This window comes from Staurois parvus, unplaced genomic scaffold, assembly GCF_062004578.1.
Source record: "Staurois parvus isolate SC_StPar_1 unplaced genomic scaffold, SC_StPar_1.0 ptg000120l, whole genome shotgun sequence".
NCBI lineage: Eukaryota > Metazoa > Chordata > Amphibia > Anura > Ranidae > Staurois > Staurois parvus.
The window spans coordinates 6,784,681-6,805,518 of record NW_028317916.1 but is presented as its reverse complement, the minus strand read 5'-3'; the positions used below and the strand labels follow the sequence as shown (position 1 = coordinate 6,805,518).

At 38.2% G+C, this 20,838-nt stretch overlaps 1 protein-coding gene across 10 annotated transcripts in view; it reads right to left on the bottom strand.

Annotated features, from left to right (window-relative positions):
- Positions 1 to 1,096: 1,096 nt before the first annotated feature.
- The window catches only part of PTPRZ1 (protein tyrosine phosphatase receptor type Z1), a 299,955-nt gene continuing 280,213 nt past the window's right edge, over positions 1,097 to 20,838 (bottom strand). For all 10 annotated transcript variants that reach the window (XM_089672116.1, XM_089672124.1, XM_089672125.1 and 7 more), the window contains 8 exons: positions 19,080 to 19,226; positions 18,326 to 18,419; positions 14,506 to 14,579; positions 10,620 to 10,748; positions 8,691 to 8,837; positions 8,346 to 8,488; positions 6,470 to 6,605; positions 1,097 to 1,947 (listed from right to left, as the gene is read on the bottom strand). In XM_089672116.1, coding sequence (XP_089528242.1) covers positions 1,807 to 1,947; positions 6,470 to 6,605; positions 8,346 to 8,488; positions 8,691 to 8,837; positions 10,620 to 10,748; positions 14,506 to 14,579; positions 18,326 to 18,419; positions 19,080 to 19,226 — 1,011 coding nt within the window. In that variant the 3' untranslated portion in view covers positions 1,097 to 1,806. The remainder of the gene's footprint in view (positions 1,948 to 6,469; positions 6,606 to 8,345; positions 8,489 to 8,690; positions 8,838 to 10,619; positions 10,749 to 14,505; positions 14,580 to 18,325; positions 18,420 to 19,079; positions 19,227 to 20,838) is intronic.

Below are 20,838 nucleotides of genomic sequence, written 5' to 3'. Positions count from 1 at the left end.
TTGTTATATTACCACTAACAGTTGACCGTGGAATATTAGCAATAATAGCAATTAAATGGACTTATTGCACAGGTGGCAACCTATCACGGTACCATGCTGTAATTCACTGAGCTCCTGAGAGTGACCCATTCTTTCACAAACATTTGTAGAAGCAGTCTGCATGTCTAGGTGCTTGATTTTATACACCTGTGGCCATGGAGGTGATTGAACACCTGAATCCACTTATTTTGAGGGGTGTCCCAATACGTTTGGCAATATAGTGTATGTATATATATATATAAATATATATATGTGTGTGTGTGTGTGTGTTTTGTGTGTATTTGTGTATTGGCAGAGCCCACACAGCCGTGCTGTTTTCAAAATGTGACAGTGGGTATGGGAAGAAAATCACAGAACAGGGAGTGCTGGTGGCTGGAGGCAGGTGTATAGGAGCTTGTTACATGTTACACCCTAAAAATGGGTGTAACATGTAACATATTCCTAAAGGTGCACTTATCCTTATCAAATCCAAAAGGTGAGTGGATCACTGATTGGGGTTGTTCATGAAAGAATAATTTAAATTGTGGCAAGTTTCTTATACATAAAAAAAACAGAAGAAATACATTAAAGTGATAAACCAATTAAAAAGCAGCTACCAGAAATGGTGAACCCACTCCATCCACAATAAACAAAATTGTGTATAATTGCACATTTATATAGTTCTTGAGATGTGATAACACATAGTGGTTGCAAAGCATATTAGATTGTATATGAGTTGTTGATTTCTTATTACATAGAGCAACACCTTTATTTATTGAGTTTCTTATACATCACTGTGGACAATAATTCCACACATTGCACATGATTCAAGTGTATTTGATTATTTTTGCACAATATTTGGCATTTGAGAATTTTGAGAATTGAGTTTTGTTATATTAATTTCATTAATGTGTTTCACACTCACTTCACATTGTCTGCACACATTTTAAGTATGTTCTATCTAAGGTAGGTCAGTTTATGTGTAATTATTTAATATTAATATTTTTTTTCGGGGGGGGCCTTTTTTTTTTGCCTGCAGGTTGGACCAAGTTTAAAATAACATATCTGTAAACGTATAAATATTGAAAAGTTCTCATTTATTTTCATTTTTACAATGTGTTAAAATAACATGCAAAAACTGTTACTTTGTTAAAGATATACATCAATGGACAGGGCATTTTGCCAAAATAAAAACAATGTATATTACTGAAACAATGTGGATACAAATAACTGGAAAACTGACTTTGTAATAAAATATAAAAATCTACAATTATAAATATAAATTTGGTCCATGAAGTACCTAGAACAATATTTACAGTACTTAGATTACTACACTACTACCGTCTCAGGTTGGTATGTATTCCTATTCCTTGAAATGATAAAAGTACCAAGAAAGATGCTATTTACATTCCTGTAGTGAAACACAAAATTCTAACAAACTAAGCTTTATCACATCAAAGTGTTACATAAAACATGTTCTTTCTGCAAAAGCACATTGCTATAAATACAAATAGCTGAGAGATTAAAAAATCACTAGTAGAAACTAATACTGAGCAAATATAGCACAAAATCCATTCATAAAAAACACTGTGGGGGTTGATGAAGTTTATCTTTCTGAGATGGATGGATATGTCTTCCAAAAGGCACACATTATTACTTGTAAATGAGAGGCAGAAGTCATTTGTTACAAAATAGTGCTGGAAGAATGTTAGAAAGATATATACTGTAAGTGATCCGTTCCTTCCACAATATTCAAAAATTAACCACGGCATGGCAGTAGGCTCATAATTATACTAAAGACTCCAAGCTTTCCAAAGTATTTCCATCTGGTAGTGCAGATCCATTGCTCTCCACACAAACCGCCGGGCTTGCTTCCTGTCTGCTACTTACAAGACTCAGAATAGCTTTATATAAGAACTGATACTGCTCCTGGGGAGAAAAAGTGGAAATCAGATAAGGAGGTGAATAAGGCTTGATTGATGCATTGTATATTAAAGCCTACCCATATGGAAGAAAAATATATTTGAAATACTGTATATTTGAAAAATATTCTTCACAAATATATTGACATATATTTGAAATGCTACAAATTTGGCCATATTCAATATATATATATATATATATATATATATATATATATATATATATATATATATTGAAATTCATTTTTATTACAAAATATATGAAAAATATTTTTAAAAATAAATTTCAAATATACTGTATGTCTTTAAATATACAAATCTACATTTTTGGAATGCATTTACAAATATATGTAAAAATATATGTTAAAATTACTTTTTTATATGTTAAAAAAAATCTGAAGAATGTATTTAAATAATATATATTTTTAAAAACCAGGACACTATGCAGGGGTTCTTCTCCACCTTACTCTACCCACACAGCCGCATCACTGCCACATCAGGCAGATTTATAGTCCTCAATGGAACACAAGTGGGATGCTATAAGGAAGGCTGTGTTAGCATTTTGTTTACTGTGCCATTTTATATGTAGCCAATAAAGATACATAAGAAGAGTACACAGAGTGGCTGGCTTTTCTTGTAACAGATTACCGCACTTGTAGTCCAAAGACATTTCTTCCAAGCCTAAGCCTCGTCACAGACAAGGAGCTGGTGGAAGAGCCTGCAAGATCCTATGCATTGCAGTGGTGCAACACTTTTCAGGCTGATTTTAAATAAATAAACAAATAAATGCACATTTTTTTCTGCAAATATATGTGTAAAGTAGCCTTAGCTTTTAATGCATTTAAAGTGGCTGAAAACCCTTAAATAAAACCATTAAAGTGACTGGCCTAGGATGATACACAGACATGAAACAAATACATTGTACCTGTTTATCTACAGTCAGCTGTCTTGTACAGCCTTCTATAATACACAGACTTCACACAGAATCTGTAAGCTTCTGTAAGTAGCACAAAGCAGGGGGCAGGGCTCTGAATTCACACACTGCACAGCCAAGGGAGAAGAGCTCTGCTCCTAATTGGAGGGAATGGACACACGCCCCTCCTCACACAGCACAGAGAACAAGCACAGCTATGGCTATCAATCACAGGCAGTGTGCTGGAGCTCTCCTCCCTCATCACCAATTATCTCCTAAAGTCTGGAAAAGCTTTAAGAAGTGACTCATACAGATAACAGAGGAACGAGGCAGCAGAGAGAAATCACACACCGAGCTTTGGATAGAGACAAATACAAAGTATAGAAAAATTTGCTTTGTTCAGATTTCATGTATGAGGTTTACAACCACTTTAAAGCATTTGAGCAAATTATCCACTTCTTGGAAAGCGTATGATTTGGCGGCGCATTGCTTTCAATGTGATGAGTTGACGGCAAACAAGGGATTAGTGTGGAAACACTTACATTTTGACTTGCATTGATAGCTTATATTCTAAACTGATACAAATACCTTTTTAAATTATTCCTTTTGATTAAACTTTTAAATTCTAAATTGATGGCTGATAATAAAAAGTGCAACTCCTGATCTGAGCTTCAGTTGCAATGCACTCCTTTTAATTAACCACTTTTAAATTCAAAATTGATGGCTGATGATAGCAAGCAAAGCTCCTGATTTAAGCTTCACTTGCAATGCCCTCTCTAAAGGACAATAATGAGTACCACTGATGACTGGAGGTGCTCATTCTCATATACATAGCTTTTTATAGCTTAAAATCTCATTGTCTAATGTTTCACTCTTCTGTGATGTAGAATAAGGATCTATTGTCCATGTGTGTGTGCCGCTGTCATTTTTGGTGGTTAGCCATTTCAGAATACGCAAATATCTTCATCGACTGTGTAATATTTTCATGAGCAAACATCTGCCCATCTGTGGGGTGACTAAGTCATGTGTGCCTTGTCTGTTCAATTCTTAAGGTAGCATAACTCTAACAATTAACTCCTTTTTGCTCACTTTTTATCGGTCAAATACACCACAAAATGTTTTTGTTATATCTCTTGTTATATTTAGCACAGAGGAGCACCTGTCATTTTTTGCACGAAGTTCACCAATTAGTATTCAACACCTGGGCATTTTATTTTTCTGTATTGGGACTGAATATTACAATTATTCACTTTGCATATGTGAAGCAATATTACTCATGTATTGTCAAATTTAATGCACTTAATTTATGCACGGTTCACATGGTATTTTTTTTTTTGTGCTATTAGTTCACAAATTAGGACTGCACCGTATATTTATCAAAGTTGCATGAATATCTACTCCTAAGCGCAACAGCACTATATCTTATTTACCTTTGAATATTAGTGTCATTGTATGTTCAGTTCATGCCATCATAAAGGTTCAGCTTAGTATAAAAAAACAATTAGATCTGACAAATGTGGCCATTTGTTAGCAGCCATTTCTACTAGGGATCCACTTACATGGTAATTGGGAAGGAAGCAAAGACCTTTGCATCTCTAGCCACATTGCATTTCTGTTTTTGGGTTTAGATATACAAATACATAAATGTTTGAAGTTTCTGCAAAAAATAATAAATGCACATATTTTTGAAGGTAAAAAATGTGTATTGATTATATCTTGCACAGTAGACTGCAGAGCTTTGTATCATTTATCAGTGGATCACAATGTTGGATTCCATGCAGTCATGCCCTCCTGCTTTTTGACCATATGCAGTTTATAATTCCTTCCAGTTCAACCCACAGAAAAAAAACACACACACATACACACACACACACACTGAAAACCTCCATATACAGAATCCTATACCCACAGTTGATCCAAAGGAATGAAAAGCAACCCAATAAAACATGATCCAATTTTCTCCAGTGGAGGGGAATTCCTTCCTTATTCCCCAGAATTAGAAAGCTGGAGAACATGTCAGTGGACTATGAGGGTGCTTAATAGCACCCTTGAAGTTCACAGAGAACTAAAGCCACCTGCCGCCAGGACCTGTAGTTTTCTCATTCACATTCCTATGAATGAATGACACAGCTGTGTAGATACAGCCCCTCACAGCTGTGCCATTTTCAGATGTGGCAGTGGGTGCGTGAAGAAGGATCCCAGCCCAATGTCACAGGGAGGGAGGAATCAGGGGTGGGGTTTGGAGATAGAAGCTGGGGTATTTTACATGTCACTCCCTAAATACAGGTGAACTTAGCCTTTAATGTGTTGCAGCTTACCAGTCCTTGGATGAAGTGGTAACCTTAGTTTCCTTTTTTTCTTTTTATTAAAAATTGTGATCCTGCCAGGAACACACTTCCTTTCTTAGGGTGACAACACACACCAGGGACAGGGGGGGGGCAGAGCAGGCATCTGACCTGGGTACAATGTGCTAGCATGGAGGGTGTTCGCCACTGGGCTGCTGCAGTGTTGGCAATCACTAGCAGATTATACCCAGGGCACTTGCCCACATTTTCTGCTGGGTGTCTCTGTATTCCTAGTACAGTGATCGCTGACACTGCAGCAGTCAGCATTTCTCACCGCCAGCTGCATGTTATAGCAACAGTAACAGCTTCCCTTAGGTTCCTCCTTATCTCTGATGTGTCTTATGATAGAACACAAGGAGGAGCATGGGAGGAAGGAGACCTCCTGGCACTGAGGTCCCAGTATCTGAGGTCTGTGCTGAGAGGGGGGATTGGGGGGGAATAAAAGGATTTATGCTGGGTGGGAATTTAGGCTGGGAGGGATTAGAACTATTCGTGCTGGAGGATAATTTTGAAGGCAAGAGCATTTGTATTGGGGGGGGGGGATTTGTGCTTGTAAGGGGATTTTAGGGGTACAAATAGGAGGATCTGTGCTGGAAGCAGGGGCCTAGGAGAGGATTTGTGCTGGGAAGGGGGGTTTGAGGGAGGGTAAGAGGATTTGTACTAGAAGAAGGAGTTTGGAAAAGAAGGATTTCCACAGGGAGCAGGATTTGGGTGGGGGATTTGTACAGGGGGGGGTAGAGGTGGGATGAAGGACAAGAAGATTTGTGCTAGAAGTAGGGATTGGGGGAGAATTTGTGCTGTGAGGATGATTTGGGGTAGACAAGGATTACCAGAGAGGGTATTTGGAGAGAATTTTGCCAGGAGAGGAAGAGGATTTATGCTGAGGGGTGAAAGGAAATGCAATTATTTAAGTAAATATAAACTGCTAAATACCTATTCTCATCAGCAGTTAGAGCAGTCTTGTGACTTCTATCAGTGTCTAGCTGAGCACTGGTTAAAGCTTGTAGGAGGAGTTTTCATTCTCCTCTGATTGTCCAATGAGGCTGCGAGACCCCTGACCCTCTGTCTGGACAGGGCTGATTGGCCCTGTGCCAATCACATGAACTCTAATGGAGTTCTACTTTTACCTTCATTATGTGTTTTTAAGATTCAACCTTATACCCTAAACGATGGTTGCAAGTTTACCATAGATACAAGGTGCCACGAAATCAAGCACATGGTGCTGTTGTTACTAGTAAATAAGAATCACCGTGTATCATACATTTACTTACTATGTCTGTAAATAGTCCAGGTCGCATCAGATTAATCATCTTGGTCACTTGATAAACATCAACAGAATTTTCTTTCTCCAGCTGGTTCATGAGGGTTGACAATGCACAGAATGTTCCTGCCGTTACTCCACCATATCTAAAATAAAACGACTTCCTTATAAACTGCCACCATGTAATATATATCTAATTATAGGTCTTTTGGTAGAATGGTCAATGAAACTTAAGTGGATGAATAATAAGTTTTAGGAACAATAATAATTTAGGCGTACTGATTTCAGAAAGCAATTTTTGGCTAATACATTATCTACTTAAAAAAGTTCAAGAGATCCAAAAGCCTTTTAATGGTTTTGTAAAAAAACAAATAATTTTGTGAAGATTTAGTAAAAAAAAAAAAATCAAAGACCAGCTAAATGTAATCCTTTCTACACGTTATTGCTATATGAAAAATTTGTTTCTACGTATGCTTTGTCATCATATATTTATTTACATGGTGGTAGGCATATTTTTATATTAAATAAGCAGTGCTCATGGAATGGTCTGGATATCTTATATTTTTAGTTCTTCACGGATTTGTTTCATATATTTTTATACTTTGACACTAGTTTCAGTGGGGCGGATGCTTAGGGTTGGCGAAGCATGCCAAACGCCATATTTATCACATAAGCAGGCGCTGCTTCCTGTTTATTAATTTCAGGTACTTATGTATTGTTGTCAATTTACGCAGTGCTTTATATTTATACAGTATATTGTACATGCACATCAGTCCCTGCCCTCAAGAAGCTTACAATCTAAGGTGCTTCCTGTGATCAACGTATGGCAAAGATAAGATCTGTCTGGTTTAAATAAACATATTTTGTTTTTTTTATATCAGACACGTACAAGCTGAGCCCATTTAGTAAACCATGGGGTTGATTTACTAAAACTGGAGAGTGCAAAATCTGGTGCAGCTGTGCATGGTAGCCAATCAGCTTCTAAATTCAGTTTGTTCATTTAAGCTTTGACAGAAAACCTGGCAGCTGATTGGTTTCTATGCAGAGCTGCACCTGATTTTGCACAGTCTACTTTTAGTAAATCAACCCCCATGTCCTTGCCTAAGTTGTAATAGACATTCTGAAACTTAAATCACTGTTTCTCTTTATGGCAAAATATGGGTACCTTATTACTCATAAATTAGAGGCTATTTGGTAGTGCAGTGTGCATTATTGCTTTATATGAAGTGTAATTTTATCCTTTAAGGGTTCAGTACACCCAAATCTGATATTTCAGTTTTTGGTAGATGCTAACCAACCTTATTGTTTCTTTTATCTCTCTGGGACTTCAGTGCCAAAATCTCTACACATAAATTTCCAGGTCTGCATACCAATTATGGCAACTATAAAGGGGGCCCTGCTCACCCAATTTGATTTTTTATTTATATTAAGGAGTATTAGAGTCAGCAGCCAAATAAGGGAGAACTCTTTAATAGACTTCCAAAGAAAGCAATAAGAAAACCAGTGCCTGAACCCATCAGATGCCACCTGAAACTGAAGTATCAATGTTGCGTGGATGTCCCTTTAAAACAGTTTGGTCCTGCTTTATTGTTCACTGCTAGAGACAATAATCCTAAGAATCGATATGATAATACAGTGCATTGTTTGTTGACAGACTTTACCTTGCTTTCCAATATCTGCTCCTAATGTAGATTGTTAGGTACTTATCACTAATGATAACCACACCTTATCTCTTCTTATTGATCATGCATTGTTACCTACTTACAACTCATCATTTTTATTATTCAGATACATGATGATCTCTCATCCAGTTTCATATAATTTACAATCCTTTCATACATTTTTGAACAATAAATATATGGTTAATATTAAATTTTATTACTTACTCATCATGTACGACAATAGGTCCATCTTTATTGGCTGCTTCTTCTTTAATTAGATTAATAAGTTCAAATGTCTTACTTATCTGGCTGTCAGGATTTGGCCACTTTGGACACTGGAAATGCTTAACTTCCAGCACATAGTCATCCTACAGAAATGATAAAGGAACAATACTAAATAAGATACAGCTTATAAATGACAATCAATCGAATATTATGTTGATGCATTTTAAAAACCTTCAAATCGATTTATAAAGTCCCTGTGCAAATCCAGTATTTTATGTTACTGTTTGTGATCTATTGAACAGGTTAAACATAATTACTTTATAAGATGCATTAGGGTATACTTACTTGGGTAGCTTCTAAAATAAAATCTTGTACTATCATTTTTTCCTCATTTGAGAGACAGATTTGGTCTTCCCCTACCATGCTCACTGTGAAATTTTCACAGGCAATGGGTTCATCTTTGTTTGGCCAGTAAACAAATTCAGCTTCAGCCTGGTGAGATAATATTCATGATAAAGAAAGTTGTAAAAATAATTTAAAAAAATGCAGTAATAAAAATAGATCTGTATGTTTAAATGTAAGACAATAAGATGGTGCTGGTGATCTTAGGAAACAGACATATTAGGAAAATTAAAGTGAAGACTTGGGGTGGCCTGTGTGAATAACTTTTTATACAAAGACCCCTAGGAGTAGGGTTAGCAAATTAAGTGAGTTAGACTCTACCCGGGAGCAGCCTATATTGCTTTACTTCAGTGTAGTTTGCAGTAATGTTCAGGATCTGACTGGTCTGTCTGTCTGGCAAGTGTGCTTGAATCATAATACTGGCTTATAGAAGATACATCCCTTGGTAGTAAAGACATTCCAAATGTACCTATTTAAATAACTGTATGTACCTTGGAAAGAAGCCAATTAGCTATTGCCTTATGAATACAAGAAGTGTTTTTTGAACATGAAACAGAACATTTTAAGCATGCCTCTATATTTTCAGAAGGTAAAGACAAAATGTACAATATGTATTGTTATGGTATAAAAATGGACTTGTTATATTTGTATACCCGTTTTGTTTTACTTTCTTTATTTAAGAAAGGGTTACATCATATACATCAAGCAAGGAGATGTAATACAGATCATATTCAGTAGGAATAATAAGTTACAAATCGCACAGGCACTACAAGGCATGCAATCTGTTGATTCAAAAACCACTGTAAATGGACTAAGTTGTTACAAAGCACTTTTAATTTGAAGAAAATGTTTAAATTGCAAACAAGGAAATAAAGACATGTCCTAGGTGTTGTGGTGCTACCCATCTTTTTACAAGAAACAAAAAGAAACTCAACTGGGGAGGGTTCCCCATAGTAACAGGAAGAATAGGTGATAGAGTGCAGGGGAAGAAGAAGTCTGCAATGAGAGTGTGGCTTTCTGCTCAGGGAAGGGGGTCAGCTTGTAGACGTACAGTCATTGTGGGAGAGAGGAGGGGGATAAAAAAGGTTATATACCCATTTTTAAGGTGACTGCTCTTGAAGTTCCTCTTGTCCTGGTTGAAGCCAGCACTGATCACTGGTTCCAAGAGTATGGATGGCAATTAAACAGGGCAAATATACTTTTTCACCTCACAATCAAACTGGATACCGTACTTTGTAAAAGGATAACTTTAACAATCACTAAAAGTAACACACCTCCTCAAAGCAGACCTTCCAAGGCAAATAGAAAGTTAGGTTTTGTGACAGCCCCCCCCAACACAAATGGCTTAACAAAATACTTACCTTAACTCTAGCCATGGATGCTTTCTGGAGGCACGGGTGAAAACACCACACCTTCCACTAGAGCTGAGATCTCCAAATCCTGCAAAAATGTACTCCAGTTCCCTGAAAGACTGCATTCTCACCGGATTTTGAGCTCCCAACTCTGCCTATAGACATGGTGACATGAGCTGTGCCTCCTGAAAGGCCTAGGCCTATGTAGGTTTTTATTATTTTGGACAAGCAGTTTGTTTGTCAAGGAAGGTCCAATGTGAAAAAAAAAAAAAAATACTGTGCTTTTCCTGTAAACTTTTTTTAATTACTTCAAACTTCCAAACCAACAAACTCCATGTTCACATTGAATACCTAATTATGTGCAAGGGAATTAAAAAAAAACAAAACCAGGAAAACAAGATTTTTATTCAAGCGTGCTTGGGTATTTGAAGTGAACACAGGTATTTGATAAGTGAAGAGCCTTTACCCTTTCTATAAATCAAGTCTACTTGCAGCAGGTTAACTAAGTGTGGAATCTTACCATATTTGGGTTATCAGGAAACATTACAATTGTCTGTGAATTATGATCCCAGATCATCCTCCAGAAATCTTTAATTGTGTGCAATAATGGATGTTGTGTAATTATGAACTCATTGCTTTCATGGTATCCCTAGAGAAAAAAAGAGTTGAATTCTTCTTTATTTATAGTTCTTTACAAAGATATGCATGCAAATGCTACTTAAAAAACAAATATTAAATGAAAAATAATGTTTGCATGGTTATCAATCTATCTCTTCATAGGGTAACTCCACTTTCATGGAAAAAAAAATCACAAAAAAAAAAAAATATATAATGTAGCATATACAATTACGACATTAGCCATATTGCAATGTAATGTTATTAAAAATATCTTTCCTTTTCAATCTGCATTGCTGTAATTTTCTTTAAAATTCAATGCAATATGGAAGCCTGGATGGGTTCTGTACACAGTTGGTGTATGGAACGCCCCCAGAAATGTAATTTCTTGCTTGTGTGATTGCCTCACTGATTTTCCCAGAGGTCTGCACTAAGATATAAGTCAGACTTTAGGCATCGTCTGCAACAAAAATTTCCTTTTTGGTTAGATCCTCAAAAGGGTTAAATAATTTCTAAGGGAGCATATAAAGAAAAACAAAACAAGTACTGTGGACTTTAAAGGTGCTATAAGAACAATCAAACTAACATATTGTTTATAATACAAGCTTTATTTAACAGCATAATGCTCAATAAAATATATTTGTACACATAAAATGGGGGTTTGACCCATACAACAAATCCATATGGCGTATGTTGGACCCCACTGGGAGCTACCCGTATCTTGTAGGGTGTAGACTCTCCAAGTGTGAGTTAGAGGTCCCCCCCTGTAAAAGGTTAAATCAGCTTTTAAGACAGTAACTGTGGGTAGCTAGTATAATACCATCAGCTTAGACAACTTTGTTCTGCAATGGTTCTCATGTGCAGTCCTCATCTCCCCCACAATGTATTATGAACACAGGGATCATTCCACACACATACCCCACTATGGTTCTATCATAGCCTACCTGAATTGCTATAACTCCCAGATCCTATTGTATGGGCGTCCAGTGGGATCCTATATTTACACCAGTTTTTCAATAGCCTCTGGGCTAAAAACCTTTGCAGCACTACAGACCGAATTCTCCCTCCCCAACTCCATGGCTTTGCTATTTACAGTTACGCCATGCAATGCAGACTCAATTTCCACATTTATCCCCACCCTTGGCTCTATTACGGCTGTTGGATATAATTGTGAACTCAGACCATGTTAAATTGATCTCCACCATATACACTACCTTGTTGACCCCAACTGCTACTAAGCTGGCCTATCGGGTTAAAACCAAATGGGTACTGGACCTGGGGGAAATTGCGGATAATGATTGGGAAGAAATACTAGACAATTATAAGCTTGTTTCAACTAAGGCTTCTGAGTGTTTGACTCAGCTAATATATTGCAGAAGGCTTACCTGACTCCAGTTCATGTATCCCAATATAAGCCCTCTCACAGCCTATTATGTCCTCTATGTATGATGCACATGGGTACATTCTATCACCTTATATGGTCTTGCCCTGTCATGCAAACCTGTTGGGCCCAGGTCATCCGTTTCTTACACGACCATATGGGTTCAAACCACATTCTTTCACAAAACATTATTTCCTGCCCGTAAGCTCATAGCAAAGAACTGGATGCAGGCAACCCCTCACACACTGGAATCTTGGGTGCGAGAGGTAAATATCACTCTTCCCTCTAAAAAGCTTATTTACCTCCATAGAAGTTGCCCTGCTAAATATAATAAGGTTTGGGATAGATTGCTTGCACTACCAGATACATGTGTTTGAGAAGTCTCTCCTTCATTATCTCGGATATTTTATACTACAAATATTAATCCTGTATGACAGACCTATTAGATTCTTGTTTCTACATATATTTGTACTATATATTTTTTTACTTGTCTATGTCAATTTGATACCATGCTCAGTTGGCTTACTTGTTTCTCCTGGATGATATAGATTTATATGCTTAGCATGTACATTACAACAATTTATTTTAAATAAAGTTGTTTTTGAACGTGGAAATATATATATGTAACGGCTGCATAAATTGACCGCGCTATATAAGTACCTGAAATAAATAAATATACAATTCCTGTGCCTAATTAGCTTCAGTCAAAATTTTACTTGAATTTATTCAGCCACAGCACCACCATGTTTAGCGTCAGCATAGGCATGTGGGGCACGTGCTATGGATCACTTGCTCAATGCACTGGATCTAGCAAGATTTCTCACTGAGCAAATCACCTTGATTGTCAGAGTGATTTGTTCTGTTGTATGATAGTAACTGATGGCAGCGCCAGGTTGAGAGAAAGTCTGCCTGATGTTGCATAATTTTGGCCCAACATTACAGAATAAGGACCCATGATCCAGATGAAAGTGGTGCTGAGCTTCTGACTTGTTCCTTGTAAACACTACTCTGACTATCCACCAGTGAAAGGTGGATCCAGACCACTGACCACCAATAGGGGCACACACCACTGGCCAGCAATAGGAGCACAGATCACTCACCACTAATTGGAGCCCTGAACATCATTGTGGACACTGATCAAAAATGAGGACACTAACCACCAGTGGGGCACAACACATACTGTACCACTAAACACCAACATGTAAGAGGGCACACACACCCCTGCCAAAAACATTAAAAGTAACATGCACCACCTACCACTGACCACCAACATTTATGTTGTATGTGGCATAGTCCTGACATCTGTATACCCAATGTTGTATGTTACACAGTCCAGACAACGTGTACACATAACACATGTTGATCGATAAGAAATACCAGCTGTGTAACAAAGTTTTTCTTTAAGGTAGGCTGAATGTATATTTTTTTATGTGTGTCTGTGGAAATTTCTCATATGGTACTGTAATTAAGGCACATTTTGTGGGTGTGGCATACAGTATTTGTGCAGCGTATACATTTAATAGGCTCATATCTTATTTTTATTCATTCCCCTTTAGGTCCCAAGTACACTATTGCTTCTAAATGTGAGTTTAGCAGCTTTTGGCATTTTTTTGGCAAAGCCCCTGATCTCAACTCAATAAAAGCCTATGTGTCCATGCACACATAGGCTTTTATCAGAGTTTAGCAGCAGCAGAGTTTAGGGGCAGTTAAACATCCCTCTCCTGAACATAGAAGAATTGCATTCAGGAAAGAAACGCTTTTGTCCAAAAAATGCCAAAAGTGGCAAAAATGTGTGTCACTGGACAACTGGATATGGACTCTGGAGGAGAACTTGGAGAAGAGGACAGAGGTGGTGATTAGAGGAACCGCCTGGAGGACTGTGCCTGACTGCCCTGCATACAAGCCAGCAATGGAGGAGGTGAGTGACAGGCAGCTGCACCCTCCAGTGGCCACACAAAACCTGTGGGGGGTGGGGCGGTCACTGAGGTAGGGGTAATGAATATACTAAGGTAAGGGGGGACACAGATATAAAGGTTCCTCCTTGTAAATCTAAACTTGTGTAGAGGCGCTCATGGATCTTGCAGAGGAGGTAAGTAAAAAATACAGCAGTGTTTTCATTGTCAACATTTCGACAACGCTCAGTCCATCTTTCAAGTCCCAATATTTTTCAGTGTGCATTGATAGATTATGAAATAATATCCGTTTCCTGATTTTCCCTTTTTCAGAAAGGCTGTAATGTATTTGAAGTATGAAATCTTATTTGATCAGGAAAACTCATAGTATAACTAAGTAATACATTGTGAAAGGATGTTTTTTGTGCAAGCCACAGAAAAATATGTGGCTTAAATTAATCTGTTTTTTTGCTCTGTTTTACTTATTTTTAATTAAACTTATATATGTTCTTGCTTACCATGACATAGGATGCATTAATGTAATCTGTTCCTTCTCCAACCATGGATGACAGGCCTACTCTTGAACGTTCAACTGTGAAATATTAAATAGGTATTGTAAGAAGCAGTGTTAGGTTTAGCATTAGTCACATCTCATCTGTACCTATAGATGGCAGAAGCAAAAAAGTTGGCTTCCTTATATAGTTAATGACTACACAATACATTTACTTACCACCAATAGATAGTATAAAGTCATCTCATATAAACTTGAATGTTGCTAAAAATTATATGTTCTAGTTAGGAACAATAACTCAAGAACATTTTTACAACAGATCTCAGCAGAGGGGTATTGCTTCAATATTAAAGGTTCTGTGTCTGCAGATTCCAGTGATGGAAATCTGACTCTAGTAATAAATGTAATCTTCTTAAATGAGAGTATGCTAAATATGGAAAACTCAAATGTTTCCCCAGTAGGATTGCCTAAAACCAATATTCTTTGTTTTTAGGCTGAGAAATATAGTTGTTGAGAGACAAACATAATGTGTGCTTAGTTTTGAATTTCATATTTGTGCTTTCTTAGGTGTTCATACAGTAGACTGCCACTTTACATGCAAATTAGTTGTTTTTAGTTGATTTTTTATTCATAAATCTAGGCTGACATCTCTATACTATATTGAGATGAAGTGTAATGAAAAACAGGTGTATGAGTGCAATGAAGATGGTTTGATGTGACATTTAAGGACAAGCAAATCATTCTGTGTTTGGTTTGCAAACTTTAACCCAAATTCAAAGCTAACAGGCTAAAAGGGATGTCAATCAAATGGCATTTGGAGCAGGGCACCGTCATTGGGAATGTGTAACAGTCCAAAAAAAACGTTATAAAACAACATAGCAAAGAGACAATTCTACCTATTATGCAACTTGGAGGGTAAATTAGGAAACACACCATTCCTTTCTAATAAATGCCTGGGAGATGCCTTCAGCTGTTTGCAGTGTTACATTCAGACTGAAAGGCTTTTCGGTAGTAAATGTATACAGCAGTAATATGCCTGAATTGAGTGGTTGAAGCAGCAACAAATTTAAAATCTATAGAAATCCTTACTCTTACAAAAAAATAAGCTAAAGCCCCCAGCTTTGTACCAATCACTCTGTTTCATAGTATAATTTGTGAGCTTTTCTTTTGCTTTACCAAACAATGTTGTTAGAAAAATAAATTAAATATAAGTATCAGAGTACACAAAAACAATTCAAAATCCCAACCTTTCAAGGAACAAGCCTGTCTTTATTCTGAAATTTCAGAGATAATTGCCAACAGGACTGAAGTGTATGTATGCAGCTTGAGTGGGCTGAAGAGAGAGATAGGCACAGATGAGGCAGTAAAATTAGTGTATTATTTGAGAGACAACAGCCAGAAACATTGTATGGACTTCTTACACATTATGTAAGCAGTTTTACTAGGTCAAAAATGAAGAAGGATAGACGAGACAGGTTTTATTGTGAAATGAAATTAAGAATGTCTTTTTTCTGAGACAAAAGCCAGAGATATTGTACAGACTCTATGCACAATTTGTCAGCCTTTTTACTTGGCCATGATTTCAGATGCAGAGACTGGTCAGGTTTTATCGTGGAATAAAAATTAAAGTGTATTATTGCAGCTCCCTGAATCAGGAGCCACTGACACACTCAAACAAGTACTCATTTATGTCCTGCTGCTGCAGGTGCAACTGCTGCAAAATAATCAATGGCGAGTTTCAGTACATGGGTGTATTGCACACAGGCTATTGCCAGGCAGCTTGTGTTGCTGCTGTGTTTTAGAAGGATGAACACTCTTCTGGCCTTCGGCAGAACTTCCTGGAGAAAAAAGGAACCTAACTAGAAACTGCTGCACCACAAGGTGCCATTGTTACACAAGCCCTTGCCAGGCACAAGAATGCATGGGGTCAGCCACCTGTAACCTGGCCCCTGAAGAGTAGTCAGAATCTTTAACCCACTGTATCTCCTGTCTCATAGACATACCAGTTGCAAAACAGCATGGCAGTGTTTTTATCTGGACTTGCTGCTGGCTGAGGTAGTCTGCCTACCAATTGTCCACAGCTGGGATGTAAAAGATGAACAAGGAATGTGAAATTCTGCTCAGGACAGAATCCTTTCTATTTCTAAGTTTCTTCTTATGGCCGATGTATGACACTGCAGTGACATTGTAAAACTGGATCCTGATTGGAAGACCCTCCACTCAAGATGTGCAGTGTTGTACAGAAAACTTTTCTGTCTGTCCAAAAGTCCAAAAGTTCAACAGATGTCCCAACACTTTGAAAAATTAGGAAGCCCTCTAGCAAAAAACTGAGGCATGTCAGATGTAAGTGGGGTTATACCAGGCTACTCACAAGTTTAATTTACCAGTGTCCAAATCCTCTTGTAGACAGTAGTATAACTCAAATGAATGAGAAAGAAGAGGCCCAAACTGCTGAGCTATGTGGAACAGTCCTGGCCTGAACAAGTGGGATATCCACTAGCAGTCTGGTCCCTCCACTCATCTGCAAGCTGTCTTCGCCCCTGGATGAAATGCTACTATGCTGTTGTTTTGGCTCTCCCTCCCTTCACTCCCCTTCAATCTTAGACATCCAGGTATGGACTGCCACCTCATCACCCCCACCCTCCTCATTGCTCAAGCCCACTTGGCAGTAAGCCAATGGCAAATACTGATTCCTGCCTGTTGCTATACCAAAAAATTAGAACAATAGTTGTGCGTGTGATACTAAGGATGATTTTTGGATGTACTGAAAGTTGGTATTTGTTAAGTGTTCTTGCATGGCCAGACCACTTACTGTTATCTCACATATATATTCTTATTATTATAGGCAAATTTACCACCCTAACTCCTCCCACAGTTTTTACACTACATAGACAGTAATATACCGAAAAGTGCGGATTATTCCCGATTGGTGTGCTATTGCTTTGTGGAACGTTTCACTGAATGTTTCACAAAATATCGCCGTTTTTGTGGTGAAATTGGTCCCGTAGGAATGAATGGAGGAATGTTCAAAACTAGAGTGGGAGCTGACAAAAGCTAGAGTGTACTCTGAAAAATCAGGACATGATTTCTAAACTGCCATCACTCCCTCATTTTCGAGCCCACCTACACAAATCTTATATCAAAACGTTCAGCTATCCCTGCTGCCACTAAAAATGTCCACAGCTAAGCCATAGTCCTGATAGTTTTCACAATATGACCATTTGTTTGCAACTCACACCGCCCATTGACATTCATTGAAACTCCACTCTAGCCACCTCAAATTTGAAGGGCAATTTCTAAACTGCGACTGTGCCTTCATTTTTAATATTTCAGAGACATACTATGCATTAAAATGTAGGTCTGGGTCTTGTAATTCTCACAAAATAAAGCTCTTCGGTGTAGGATTTATAGTTTTTAAACTAAAACCATTTGAAGATGGCAACCGCCAGTGAAGTGAGCAAGTTGGAGCAGTTTGTTTTTAAATGCTCTTCTCTGCCCTTGCTGTAGAGTGAGTTGCCATAGGAACCCAGGTGTGTGAGCAGGCAGCAGAGTGACGAAAGCTAGAGTGTGAGTTGTAGACTACTGGTGGAGGCAAGAACACTTCACACAATTTCCCCAGAAATTGTAGATTTTCTAGTTTATATTGGTAGCATTAAAGCACTCTACATAATAAAGCACTCATGTTTGATAGTCATTGAAATATTAAATGGAAGATGTGTAATCAATCATGACAGGTTGATGTAAAAAAAAATCTGTTTAGATTTTAGATTTAGGACATTTACATACATAGGCAGAAGAAAAAGAAAGACAACTTTGTAACCACTTACCTGGTATGATGGATGACGTTCTGTTTTTATCCCTGTTTTGTGACCTTAATGCTGTGGAGTAGTCACACTGGAGGATGTTGGGTTCACTCAGCATCTGAAAGGACAACAGAAAAGTTTTTCTTCAACAATAAGCAAAACAGGAAAAGGTTCTAAGATAAATGAAAGTAACTGTAGAACATAATGATCCATGCTCAATTCAATTGTATTCTACTATGTTTAAATGAAAAAAAACATGACATGAGGTTATTAGCAAAATTCATGACTACATTCTCCTATAAATGACGGCCCTTTTTAACGTCAATTTCCTATACTGAAAAGTGTTTATTAGACTCTTGGATTCTGTCTCGTGCTCTTGAAACTGGCCACAAGAAGAACATTGTCTGTTTCATAAGGTTACACTGTTCAAGGCTTCTTCTTAAAAAAAGGTTGCCTTTCTCTCAGTGCACATTCTGCTAATAAATAAAAAGGAATGTGCTTCTGTTTTCTATTCATTCAGGAAGAATTGCTTCTTATTATGTACAGCATGTCATTTTATCAGACTTTTCTGTCAGTAATAATGTGTTGTAGAACCTGCTAGAATGTCCAAGATTAAATTTATGATTAGACCTTTTTACAAAGCTCAAGGTAAATGCACTACATCTGCAAAATTATATTAGAACATCTACATTTTGTCCTCAAAAGAAGTATTCACAAAAAATAAAGGAATGCAAAAAATACCATTGATTCAGGGTTCATGAAATAGTACATGACTTACCTTGAACTGCATCTCCAGTCTTGTTTTCCCAGATGGGCCCGTTGTTAGAAGAGCATTAACATAGGCGTGAATGTGATTTTCTGGTACCTCTGTTTCTCTGCTTAGAATAGCCTCCACTAAAGCATTGTGAATGAAGACGTACTGCTCCTAGGAGTATTTATAATAAATATTAAGTTATTTTAGTCTGAAATCATTTAGTATTGACATGTCCAATCAGCTTACAAAGGATTCGGCATAGTGGAATGTGGCTTGTTGGAAAAGATAAAGAAGTGTATCATAAACAGTTTACTAAAATTCAATATCCCATCTGGTCGTAATATTTCTGTAAATACAATATGTTCATTTGGTGGTGAATTTGTTTCTGTTGTCTTTGGTATACACACAGTATAACCTATCATTACATTTAGGTTGCTCTATTATTTTTCATGATATGAGGCTGAGAGCTTATAGAACAATAGGATGAGCATTAACAATGACTGTAGCTCATGGCATACATGAACAATGCATGTCTAATTAGTGAAATAACACAAAGCATAAAAAATCTGGTGGCTGATTACTGGTTTCATATACAGTAGAAAGAGACTTTACTCCCTGTGCTGTGCTTTATAAATGTACTGGAGGATTTTTGAAAAGCATTGTTATAACTGCAGTCAGGCAAATATGCTGATATTAATGCGTTTCCAACTGATTGTAAATTTGTTTTTGTCTTTTCTCAGGCAGTGATGTACTAAGGATGGCGCAGTCTCACTGGGGACATTGCAGCTGCCTGACATTTATCTTTTTGAGTTGCAGAGCGATGCTCTGCAGTGCCGTGCCGCACGAAAAAAAGAAAACTGTCAGGAGTCTGTGGCACCTCCAGTGAGTGCTCCCTTGGTGCTTCAGTGAAAAGGGGGGGGGGGGGGCTCTGCATGGGAGGAAGTCTCCTCCCCTGCTATTCCAATATGTTGGAGCTGAGATGAATTCCTGTCCCACTGAGCTCCTGCATATCAAAGAGAGTGTAGGGGGAGGGGGGTGTCTGTATTGAGGATTCTGTACTCTGGGAGAGTGGGCATCTGTACTGGGGAGAAAATCGTGTACTGAGGGGTGTATGCTCGGGGGAGGGATGTATATACTATGGGGTAAAGGTGTATGCAATGAGGGGTCTGTACTAGGGTGGGATTTAGGAATGTTAGGGGGGGTCAGTCTTTTCTGTTGGGGGACAGTCTGTACTGTTGGGGAATATTGGTCTGTACTAAGGGCTGGTCTGTAATAAAGGGTCTGTGCTATGGGGGGGAGGGTGGCAGTCGTCTGTGCTGAGGGGGCTGTGTTAAAGGGGTGAGTCTGTGCTGAGAGTGGAGTCTGTACTAGGGGTTTTGTGTCGAGGGGGATTCTGTCTGTGCTGGAGGTGTCTATCGGTGCTGAGGGGTCTATTTTGAGGGGGTGAGTCTGTACAGAGAGCAGAGTCTGTACTGGGTTTTGTGTCGATGGGGGGGGGGGTCTATCTGTACTGAGGGCTGTGTGGTGGAGGTGTCTGTCTGTGCTGAGGGGCTCAGTCTGTGCTGGAAGTGGAGTCTACTGGGGGTTTGTCTTGACGGGGGTCTGTCTGTACTGAGGGCTCTGTGCTGGATGTGTCTGACTGTGCTGAGGGGTCTGTGCTGGGGGGGGTTGTCTATATTGAAGGTCTGCGGAGTGGGGAAGGGGGGGGGGTCTGTGTTGGGGGTTGGTCTATTGTGGGGACGGGTTTGTGCTGGGTGGTCTTTACTGAGGAGGTAGGCTGGGA